The sequence below is a fragment of the Pterocles gutturalis genome, unplaced genomic scaffold, assembly GCF_000699245.1.
Source record: "Pterocles gutturalis isolate BGI_N339 unplaced genomic scaffold, ASM69924v1 scaffold42854, whole genome shotgun sequence".
In the NCBI taxonomy this organism is placed as follows: domain Eukaryota; kingdom Metazoa; phylum Chordata; class Aves; order Pterocliformes; family Pteroclidae; genus Pterocles; species Pterocles gutturalis.
Genome location: NW_010134740.1, coordinates 25810 through 37095, shown reverse-complemented (window position 1 = coordinate 37095; position 11286 = coordinate 25810). Strand labels below are relative to the sequence as shown.

The following is an 11286-nucleotide window of genomic DNA, read 5'->3' as shown; positions in this document are numbered from 1 at the left end:
TTTGATTTCTCGGAGCTGATCTCTTAAGCCTCAGATTCGCCTAAGCCTTGCAGGAGCAACAGATGGGAAAGCCTGTGGAAAAAGCAGGGGTTTGCTGCTTGGTGTGAAATCTTTGGCCAGATGGGAAGCTGTTCTGTTCTGCTTGAAAGTGCCATTGGAATGGGGATGAAGTGATAAATGGAGGGGAGGACTGGAGGGAGTTCTTCTCTTGCTTTCATTTCTTGCATTGAATGGGGGAACAGAGCACTTATCAATCAGCTCAGTCTGTGTCCCGCTTCCTCAGCTCAGCGGATTCTCAGCTTACGGCAGGACTGGGCACTGTCCAGTGCAGTATTTCCAGGAATATTTGACTTGAGCCTTCCTCTGCTGAAATCCCATTGGCTTCAGTGGGAGCAGTTAAATCATTTGATGCCATTTGAACATCCCACCTTTTGTGCGTGTGAAGTATAGTCTTCCTGGGACTGCCTCAGCCTCAGTCTGCTCGTGAGCTGCAGTTCTTTCTCTTCGGTTCACAGGCAAAGTCAAACCATAACCCAAATAAAAGAGATGCGTCATCATCGATTGGGGATTTTCTTTTGAAAATCTCAGATCAAATGGTCTGGAAGAAAGGGTCTAGTTTTTAAATTACTTTGATGCCAGTATTACATACAATTGGTGCATATCACAGACAACTCTGGGTTCATCAGTGCCAGCGAGATCTTAACACAGTCAGTAGGAGCAAAAGCTGGACTTGCTGCTGCCTGGTGTAACTGCACAGCATTAGGGTTCTGGAGACCTGTGTTACGGAAAGCAGGTTTGTGGTCTGCTCTTTCTGAGGTTTTCTGTTTCTTCCTTTCTCTCCTTTTCTCTTTTTAGAGTACTGGCTGCCTAAAAGTGATCCCACATTTCATAACAAAGCTAATTTTATTTTTTAAAATTTTCTCCGAGTATTAAGATAGTTGAGTGACACCCCACTTGGTGACTAATACCTTTGACTATTTGTGATTCTTCCATGTGCCAGGAGCTTCAGGGGTGATGTAACCTTCTAGCTGCGGTCCATTAAAATCTGTCAAGTAATTAAAGTTTGATGGTTCAAGTGAGCCCAAGGAATGAAGGAGAACAATATTTCAAAACGGTCGCTTTTTTTCATCCCGCTTGCCCCTCCTGAGTGCCTGTGATTCATTTTGCTTTTTATTTTGTGCAGATCTGCAGCCAGTTACCTACTGCGAGCCAGCTTTCTGGTGCTCGATATCCTACTACGAACTCAACCAGCGAGTGGGAGAGACTTTTCACGCCTCCCAGCCCTCGATGACTGTGGATGGTTTCACCGACCCATCGAATTCTGAACGCTTCTGCCTTGGTTTACTGTCTAACGTGAACAGAAATGCAGCAGTGGAACTCACAAGACGACACATTGGTAATTTCTATTGCCTTGTTTTGGTCAGTGTCTTTCAAGGTGGAAGGTGGAGACCTGCATGTAAAGATTTTATTTAGTTAATCAGCAGTTGGTCAGTTTTAGAATTATTTTTTTTAATATCTGTGGTGTTTTAGCAGACTAATCTTCCATAGAGGAACACTAATGGTATTTTTTCATAAAAAATGCACTGAGGAACGCTAAAATTGCTGCATGTAATAAAGAGAGATAGAATTTAAACTTTTAAACGCACTCTTCTGAACTATATTTGGATGGATGTTAGTGATAATCTTGTGTATTCTTATTCCCTCCTGCACTATTTTGTTTTCTACCTGACTGTTCTTTTATAAATGGAAACTTGGTTCCTTGATTTTCATCTCAATTTCCACTTTTCCTGCTTACACTGCAAGGTAACATTCAGTTAAACTTGCACTAAATAAAATATCCCAGATTTACACAATTTTAAAAAAAGGCAAAATTGCTTATGCCTTGCTGTGATTTACACTGACTTTTACCAAAAATGAACCTGCTTTTTGTCCCTGTTTTGCTCCCTTTTATACCCTTTCCTGAGCAGTAAAGTTTCATACTGGAGGATCTCTCCTTACTTGTTTCTGATATGATTTCTATTACCAAAAAAAAACCCAGCCCCCCAAAAAAACACCAAGATTCAGAACTCGGTCTTTAAATTCAGCAGGGTCCTTTTGCTCTATGGAAGAATGAAAGCAAGATATTCAAACAGGAATGTAGGACCACAGTAAATGTTTATTTGAACAACAAAGATGTGTTCCTGAAATTTGTGTCTTTATTAACTGAGATTTTAATAATTTGTGTAAACTCCAATGCGAAATGTATGTTAGTCCTTGTATACAATGTAATCTCAAGCAAAAGGCAATGCTTTGAAAACGTTGTATAATTTAATTCCAGATCACTAGGTAAATAAACAAACAGTTGTATCCAGCTGTGATGGCTTTCAGAAAAGGTTGAAAACCATATGTTAACTGATAGAACATTCATATGGAAAATATCAGAGACGCGTATGTTTGGAGTAAGCAGGCTGGGAGGTGGTAAATTTACGCAGGGCAGGCTGTGGTTGACAGTGGGGCCGCAGGGTGCAGTTCTGACTTGCACCTGGTCCTGCCTTCCTCAGCTTAACTCGCTCACAGAGAATTTCTATTGCTCACTAATGGGAGGACCCAGCGGGCCAGAAGAGGTGGTTTTCATTTGCCATCATTCCCAGTTTAGCTGCTTTCTGGAAGCTGTCTCAGGCAGAGGTTGTCTTAAGTCTCCACCAGCTCTTCTTGCAGATTTTGCAGATGAATTTTCTAAGCTAAACCAAACCTGTGCCGTGTCTTTCTCAGGAAGAGGAGTAAGACTCTACTACATTGGCGGCGAGGTGTTTGCCGAGTGCCTTAGCGACAGCGCCATTTTTGTCCAATCTCCCAACTGCAACCAACGCTATGGCTGGCACCCAGCAACGGTTTGCAAGATTCCACCAGGTAAGGACGTGTGCCTTAATGCCTTCACTCTGACCCTGCACAGGCTTCACCTTGTGCAAATAGGGACTTGCTGGGGAAAGCAGCTCTTCGTCAAGGTAGGCATGGATTTGCTCACCTCATAATCAGAAAATTTCACCTTATTATAAGCAACTTGACAACCTGAGCAGGGCTCTTTTTAGCGTATAGGATGAAGGCACTGATAAAAGAGGCTACTATGGATGCTCCAGCAATTGTCTGCATTACATTCATAAAAGTAGGAAGAAATAGTACTTCAGGATCTAAGCAGAACTAAGAGCAGAATCTGCTGCATGTCCTGTGCAGTTTATCAGTCCATTATTGTGTTGTAATTTTCTGATACTCATGTTTATATTCTTTTACTTAAAGGTACAAACAAAATTATAACTTGAAGAAATTTTTCTTAATTTGGATTCACCCATCATAGATTTAAATTGTTACTTTTTTCCATTCTATAGTAAAACTTCCCCCCTTCTTTGTGAATTAGTTTTATTCTAGGGAAATCCCATTTGCAGGCATCATGTTGTTCTGGTTACGGCAAACCTGTGTCTAAAGTATGCTGAAACATTACAAGAGAATTTATTGCACTATCTAGGAAGAAAATCCTTTTTTGTTCCATACATGCAGCAGAGCTAGGATGAGAGGATGCCATTCAAAAAAGGAATTCAGCTATCTAGCTAGGCTTACAAAAGCTAATATTTTACAGTTAAAAGTGTGTATATATTTAAAAAAACAAACTTTTTGTTTATAAATATTTGAATAAAGACTGCTCTTCTTTTGAGAAGGGATCCATACGCTGCAAGCTCTGGCCCATCCTAACGGGTTTCCTTTCTCAGATGCTTAGCAAGCAGCTGCCAGTGTTGCAAACATGACTTAATTCTCCAGCCACATCACAAGAGTCCACCCCAGCTGGAGTCAACATCTGAAGACATAAACAACCCACATTTCCACTGGAGATTCATCTAAGGCACATTTTTTGGAATCTAGCTCTCCCCACTTTTGCCACAGTCTTTGGCTGCCTTCTCAGACTCATCTTCAAATCTTTGCTGAGTTTGAAGCAGTTTCTTCATTCCCTTGTTGATAAGATCAAGTTGTGCCCGCTCGTCCCAGGCACAGGCGTGGAGAGACCTATTCCCATCAGTCCTGGAGGCTGAACAGCTCGGCAGCCTGATCCTGAGCAAGTTCTTTCTTCCCTTGTGCTCTTTCTCTGTGCTCAGCCTGGCCCCGATGCTCTCGCCCTTTTTATTTTCCCTCCCTTAGACTGCAGGATGCCCGACACAGCTTCCCTTCGAACTCTCCGCAAGATACATGGCTCTAGGGCTGTGCTTTTATACAGTCACAAAAATGGGTAGTTGTTTCTGCAGCTGCTGAGCTGTCGCATGTGGTTACGCTTTGCTGGATGCGGTTCGACCCAAAACAGATGACAGTATGAGTCCACCCCGGGCTCAGAAGGGATTTTAGAAAAATACAATTCATCGCAGTCCAAACGGTTGTTTTTCAGGGTTGGCCCATATGTAATCCCAAATGAGCGTTAGTCGTGTGCCAAGTTTCAGAGTTTAACTTGTTTCTGGTTATCTGGGAGAAAGCAAGCGTAGCAACACTTTCAGAGTTGTGTGTTTATTTTTGTATTTAAACTCTGAAGGATGTTGTTATATTTCACCTTCATCACCTAAAAACAGTTAAATAAGTTGTTCTCAGTCTTTTAGCTGGAACTAAGCAAATATGGGGGAAAACGCCAGTTTTAAAGCAAAATTCTTTAGCACATGATAGTTAAATTGAAGAGACAATTCTAGCAGCAGCAGCTCTGCTACCAGCCTTTTAAACCCTGAGAACGGGCTGCTGGCTTGCCGGAGCGGTTTCACTTCAGAACTTCTCCATTCCTTCTGCTGACGGTGCCCTGTTAACCCAACACCAGCAGGTTCCTATTTTTAGCCTGAGCTTTACTTTCTTCGGGCCCTGTAGAGATTGCCGTTGGTAAGTGTTCTGGTCACAGTTAGGCTTTTAAATCACAATATGAAGGAAATTATTGTAAAGGTCCTACCTCCTTTACACGTGAGGATCCCAAGTCTGGTCTTGCAGATCGCCGTCTGCTGTGTGGGCACGAGCCTTCGTCGCTCTCTGTCCTGTAACGTGGTTTTCTTCTTGTTCAGCATATGAGCTGTGGCGGTGTGGCAACCTCGATTCCTTTTCTGAAACACTGTGTTTAAACAATCTGTGTGTAGTCTCACATGGGCTGAGGACATGGGAAAGCAGCGCTGAGGTTTTTTCCATTTCAGAAAGAAATTGATTTCTTAATCTAGTTAAGCTCATGCCTTGATCTTGTCGTGTTCTTTTTTTTCGCAGGATGTAACTTGAAGATTTTTAACAACCAGGAATTCGCCGCTCTCTTGGCTCAGTCTGTAAATCAGGGCTTTGAAGCTGTGTATCAGCTCACCAGAATGTGCACAATTCGGATGAGCTTTGTCAAGGGATGGGGAGCAGAATACAGGTCAGGCCTTTTGAATGAAACTCTCTGGTATGCTCGTGCCTGCCATTGCCGTTCCCGTGTTTCACACAGATAGTGTTCTGCAAAGCCGCTCTACTCAGCTTTTAAGGTGGGGGGAATTAGCACAGGGTCTCTCATCTCATTTTTCCCATCCTATTTATGTAAAACATACATCATGGGATCTACGTGGAACCATGTGCATTTGGTCACAGCGTTGTACGAACCAAGAGCTTTACCTGAAGCACAACAGATAAATCCAGATGGCCTGTGTAGGAACTATTACGTTATTTTTCTTAAAATTAGATGTAAGTTGAGTGTCTTACAACTACACTTACCAGGAGAGGATCAGTGTGAGTGCTTCCTAATAGATATGGGTTGGGTTTGATGCTGCTTTTATCAGGGACTAATGAGATTAAAATAAAAGCAGATCGGCTTGAGAATGTGTATTTGGAAGAAGTGTTAGAGTTACTGCAAAATTATAGTTAAATCTCCTCATCCTTTTTCCTTAGTGCTTGTCATAGGGCAGTTGCAGAAATGTGGCCAGAGGCAGTGGGAGAAGCAGGGTTACTCTTTTTCCCAGAGAATATTAAAGATAAAAAAGGAGATGCAGTAGGGTCTGGTGTTTGGAGTTGGCAGTATGGTTATTCTGACAACACAGGGACAGTGGGGACAGTGTGAGGGATGGAGTACTCCATGGCTTGTGTTGCTGTCGCTCCACTGCATTACTGAGCAAACATCCCTAAGCAGCAAGGGGAGTGAAATCCCTGTTTAATAGTACGAGCAGGGGAGACAGAATTTGCCGGTAAATGAATGTCATTTTATGAGAGAAAACTGGCAAGGATTTAAGCCAAATATGATTGTGAAATACGTACTTGACTGTGTACCCTTTAAATCTCTGGCCTTATTTGAAATTCTGGGGCAGTCCCAGCCTCCCGGAGCAGCAAGGCTGTCTGCCGATGTCCCCCTGCACCGCTGCCTGCAGCAGACAGGGAAGATCCCGTATTATCAGCTGGAGCCTGGGCCCTGCATGTTCTTCTCCCACTTTCTTCAATTCTCCAGATGTTTGGAGTCCATTTTGTTTTGAAATTGTCCTGCACCCAGGCCAGAGCGTTTCAGCGCTGGCTCGCAGCCACGGCTCGTGATGAAATCCAGAAGAGCGTGACTTACGGAAAGTCAACTATCTCATTAGGCTGTCGTAGGCTCACGCTGACCACGCCGGAGCTGCTCTCCTGCTCCTTCACTTCCTCACCACAAAATACTACATCTGATTGCCTTTGTCAGAGCACGTTTATTTGCTGAACTGATTCATATATGAAAACGTTACTGCGGGAGCTGCATCCAGAGCACCGTTCCAGTGATTTCTGGTTCAGCGGCTTCGCCGTTGGAGCAGTCTAACTGGCGGGTGTTTAATGCTCTCGTGTGCCAGGGATTTGGTGGAGGGAAGGGGGGAGAAGCCCATTGCACAAGCAGCCTGCGATACACCGCTTCTCTGTCCGGCGAGAGCCTGCTGGAGCAGGCTGAAGGCAGGGAGAGCTTTGAGGGTTTGCCTTTCTGAAAGGCTGGTGCTGATGTGCTGGTTGTCCAGGTGGAAGGGAAAATGAAGTTTGCCGTGACAGATTTGCAGAGGGCAGAAGTGCGGCAGCCCCACAGGTAGTGGTTTTCTGTGCAGCGTTGCTGGGACAGTGGTTGGGCTGTAGTGTCAGGCTGTGTTAAGGCAGACTTTGTTTTTTTTTCTGGGACCTGAGAGGTTTTTGTATGCTTCCCTGAAGCCACCGGAGTCGGAGAGTGCTCCGCTCTCGCTGTCCTGCAGTCCTCCTGCCCAAACAGCTCACCAGACACCCCTTAATGCAAAGCTTTTACCATGAAGTCGCTGTATAGGACAAGCCCTGCCCATACGCCTGCTCCTGGGACATCGTCAGCTCCGGTCAGCCACGCCTGAGCTGGGAATGGGTGGGGTGCCTCCAGGAAGCCGCTTCCATTCTCAGTTCAAAGGATGAGAGATAGATTCACCAGCGGAACGGGTCACAGCCCTTGGCCCTTGCAGAGCTGTCCCCGGAGCCCTGATCCTGACGAGAAGGGGCAGGGATGGTGGTGGCAGCCCCGCAGAGCAGAGGGTCCCCTTTTCGGCAGCGGTTTCTCCCTGGAGCCTGCAGACGTTGGCTTCTCCCTCCCACAGCCAGATTCCAAGGACAGCTTCTGTGGGAAATGAGGGTGTAAAACAAGGCTGTTTCCAGGCTAGTTCTCTCTCTTCGTAATCCTCCTCCTCCACAGCAGCTGTCCCTGCCTCTCTGCCGGGAACAAGGCTTCGGCCATGCCTCGGCAGAGGAGGGAGAGCCTCTTGCCCTGTGCCTTGGCCTCCCTTCCCTTCCTTTCCTCCCCATCTCCTCCTGCTTTACGCTCTGGAGACACTCTGTGGGGTCTGGCCCCAGGGAGAATAAGAGAGAGGAGAGGGGAAGGTGCTTTGTGGCAGGACAGGCACGGTGCGGTGCGTGCTGACCCAGTGAGGGATCCCCCTCTACTCTGACCACAGACCCCAGTTCTTGAGGGATTTTAAAACACATGGTTTAATACCGAAAACTGATTGCTTTTGCAACTTTTTACATTCTGCAGCATTTCTGCTTCTTTTGAGACAGCTGATCAAATGCACATCTGTTGGAGTGCCCCATCAATGTGTGTGGTGCAGGGTTCAGACCTCCAGAGCATCCTCCCAAGCTGGGCGAAACGCTCCGGCCGCACAAGGGAGCGGGCTCCGCGGGGCTGCAGGAGGGAGGCTTGAACGGCTGATGTCTCTCCATCGCTTCCACATTCTGCTAAAGCCTAAAGAAATGGTGAAAAGAGAATATCTGGTCTTATACATAATAAAGAAATTTACATTGCTGTCTCATTAGGAGAGGCAAGGTCTGCAAAGTAAAACTGAAGAATTTTGCTTAAACACCTTCCTTTCTTCTCAAGGAACCAGATGCTGCCCGTTTTCAGGAACTGGAGTAGTAAATAGGTTATAGAGCGAGTTGTTCCTTTGGGATCACATGTAAAGGGAAAAGGTGGTAGGGTTTTCAAAAGAAGTTGGCAGCATAGGCCAAAAGCGTGTTATAGAGGAGAGAGACATTCCTTTGGCCCCACATGCAAGACTATTGTCTAAGCAGGAAAGAATGCTTCAGTAGCTGTTAAAACCTTTTCACATTTGTAAAGTTTTGTAAGTCTCATTTATGTTCTTTTTTCCCCCCAACCCCTTCTTTCTTGCAGGCGGCAGACTGTGACCAGTACTCCCTGCTGGATTGAACTGCATCTGAACGGTCCTTTGCAGTGGTTAGACAAGGTCCTGACACAAATGGGCTCCCCGAGCATTCGTTGTTCCAGTGTCTCCTAAGGAAACACCTCCTGGGGGTGGGTGGGGGGAACAAAGACTCTGGAAAACGGAATTGGCTGAACCCTTAGCACAAAGCAGAGTGCAGAGTAAACAAATTCCCAGTTATTGGAGTGATGAGAAAAAAAAATTGCTAAAAAAAAAAAAAGGTGGGTTTTCTTTGTTTTGTTTCTTCAATACCCATGGAAGCCACTTCCACTGAAACTGTTAGCACTTTGGTTCCAACGCTATGGGCCGCTGCAGTTAGAAGCTGAAGTTTATCGTGATAACAAACTGGACTTTGTTTCGGCGGAGGGAAGCCAGTGCGCTGCCTCCAGCCGTGTCGTGCCTGCCCGGCTGCTCGCTCCCTGCTGCTGGGAGCACACAGGAGCCACCGACGGCTCAGAGGAAACTTTCCATTTGCGTCACACAACTCCAGGCTCGTGTCATGCTGCAGCTCTGAAAAGCCAGAGACCGTGGGGCTTTGGGATGACTCTTGCTCGTGCATGCCTGTCTCCATCCACCTGATCCACACCTGTCTTCCCGGGGGTTAAAGGAAGCATTTGAAGCACACACAGGAACTAATTCCCCCAGAAATGTTCCCAAAAGGAAATAATTTCCCACGCTGGACTGCTCACAAGGAGGCAGAGTCTTGCTTCATGCCCGAGGGATGCAGCTGATGCTCTCAGGCTGGACTGACATGAAGCGAAAGGCCAAAATTCAGGCTCCTTGGGATCTTGCTGCAGCGACTTTTGACTCGAGCCGCTCCCAGACAGACATTTGTCACCTGGGGAGCTCTGGCTGGAGAAGCGAAGCCTTGGTTATCGAGCAGTCTGTTTGCATTACCTACAGAAAGTTTGTGTTCTGTTTTCTCAGTATGTTGGACGGTATCTGCCACTTGTGAAGTTTAGGGGCGCAGTGAATTCAGTGTCCAGCTCTGCTCTAGTGATGGCAGTGAACAGACATCTCAGACACAAACCCCTTCATTTAAAACTGACTTCAGCTGATTAAACTGCTCTGAGGTGTGGTTTTGCCTGGAGAAATTGGGAGAGTGTGTATTTACTTGTATTATAAAATGTTCCTTTTAAACATACATGCTCCGGACTGTTTTAATATTTTTTTCCCTGCAGCAGCTGTCATGGCAAACAACTTCCACAACTGGAAAAAACCCTCAGCACTTGTTTTTATGGTTCAAATTTGCCAAATAAGTCTCATAACTTTGTCAGTGCTCTCCAATTATCTGTTTCTTTATATCTGCATCGAGTATCATGCATTTGTGCCAAAATATCAGAAGGGGAGGGGAGAAAGCGATAATCAGTTTCCTATGGAAATCTTGAGGTTTTTTTATTTTTCACATACGAAAGACAAACACACAAGCTGGATCTGGTTCTGGGAAGGACAGCCTGGGATGGACTTTACAACAGTTTGTGTTAAGGCTTTAGTCCTGCTCCCAGATGCGTAACAGCATCGTGCAACCACATTTCAAACACTCATCAGGAAGTTCCGTGCACCTGCCTGTCTGCAGAGAGACGCTTTCCCCATGTGCTTGTTTCTTCAAGACCACTCTGTTTATCAATCCACCTCCTAGTTTGCAAAAAACCAACGTTTCTGGACCCGAGGCACAGGCAGGAGAGGGTGCGAGGTGCCCCTTGTTCAGTGGACACAGGAACCGATGATCCAAGAGCTGGTGTTTTTTTGTCCAGGCAAACGGAAGGACGCTTTGGGGAGTTTTCTTCCAGAAACAAGAAATGACATCTTTTAATCTGAAATTTAAATGGGAAGAAGACTTTCAGCGGTGGTTGTGCTCCTGAATGATCCAGGCACCTTTGAATATCCTCTTGCGGAATTTGGACTGGAGCTTTCACTGTGCAACACGGCTTGTCTCGTAGCGCTGGAGGTTTTCTAGGATTTTTACATTTTATGTTAGTTTTTGCAATGTGTCTGATTTTAGTTAAATCTCTGATTGCATGGACTTGTGCAGTAAGAGCAGCCGTATAAAACAGGATTTTCTAGCCACTTGAGAAGCAGGTCGGTGTGTCTTTGTGGATTGATTTGGCCAATACGTTCAGATACAGGTTTCTATCAGAAATTTATCCTGACTTTTGTGGCAGTATTTGTCTTGCTGGTTTAGTGAGGGGGGGAAAACACCTGCTCTGTAGAATGGCCCCAGGCTTCCTCCCTGAGCTCCTTTACGTCACATTTGCTTATTTTAGTGACCAAACTGTTTTCATTGTCCACAGAATTGTGCAGGAAGTTGGGCTCTGTTGTGCCTAGTGCATTAGCAACAAAAATGACATCTTAAATTCCAGTGTGAGTTCACTCCGCGTGCCGGTGTGTGCAGGAACCTGGCCTGACCTGGAGGCTGCGAGCCGGAGTAAACTCCAGCTTCAGTGCGAGGTTTGCACGCGGAATCGCCTCCTCAGCCCAACTAGGAATTGGACCTGGATCTCCCCTGCCAACCAGATGTATTTGCTGAAGGATAATGAATTACTAACTGTTATTAATAGATGCTTTTTGAAAAACGGGATTCAGATGATGCCTAAAAACTTTGGTT

At 45.6% G+C, this 11286-nt stretch overlaps 1 protein-coding gene across 1 annotated transcript; it reads left to right on the top strand.

Annotated features, from left to right (window-relative positions):
* Positions 1-629: 629 nt before the first annotated feature.
* SMAD3 (SMAD family member 3) lies at positions 630-8959 on the top strand (the record flags this gene model as incomplete). The annotated part of the gene is made up of 5 exons (XM_010081683.1): positions 630-654; positions 1184-1396; positions 2752-2889; positions 5248-5392; positions 8633-8959. Coding segments are annotated over 5 exons (645 nt in total), but the record flags the coding sequence as incomplete, so codon positions are not given.
* Between the last annotated feature and the right edge of the window lie 2327 nt (positions 8960-11286).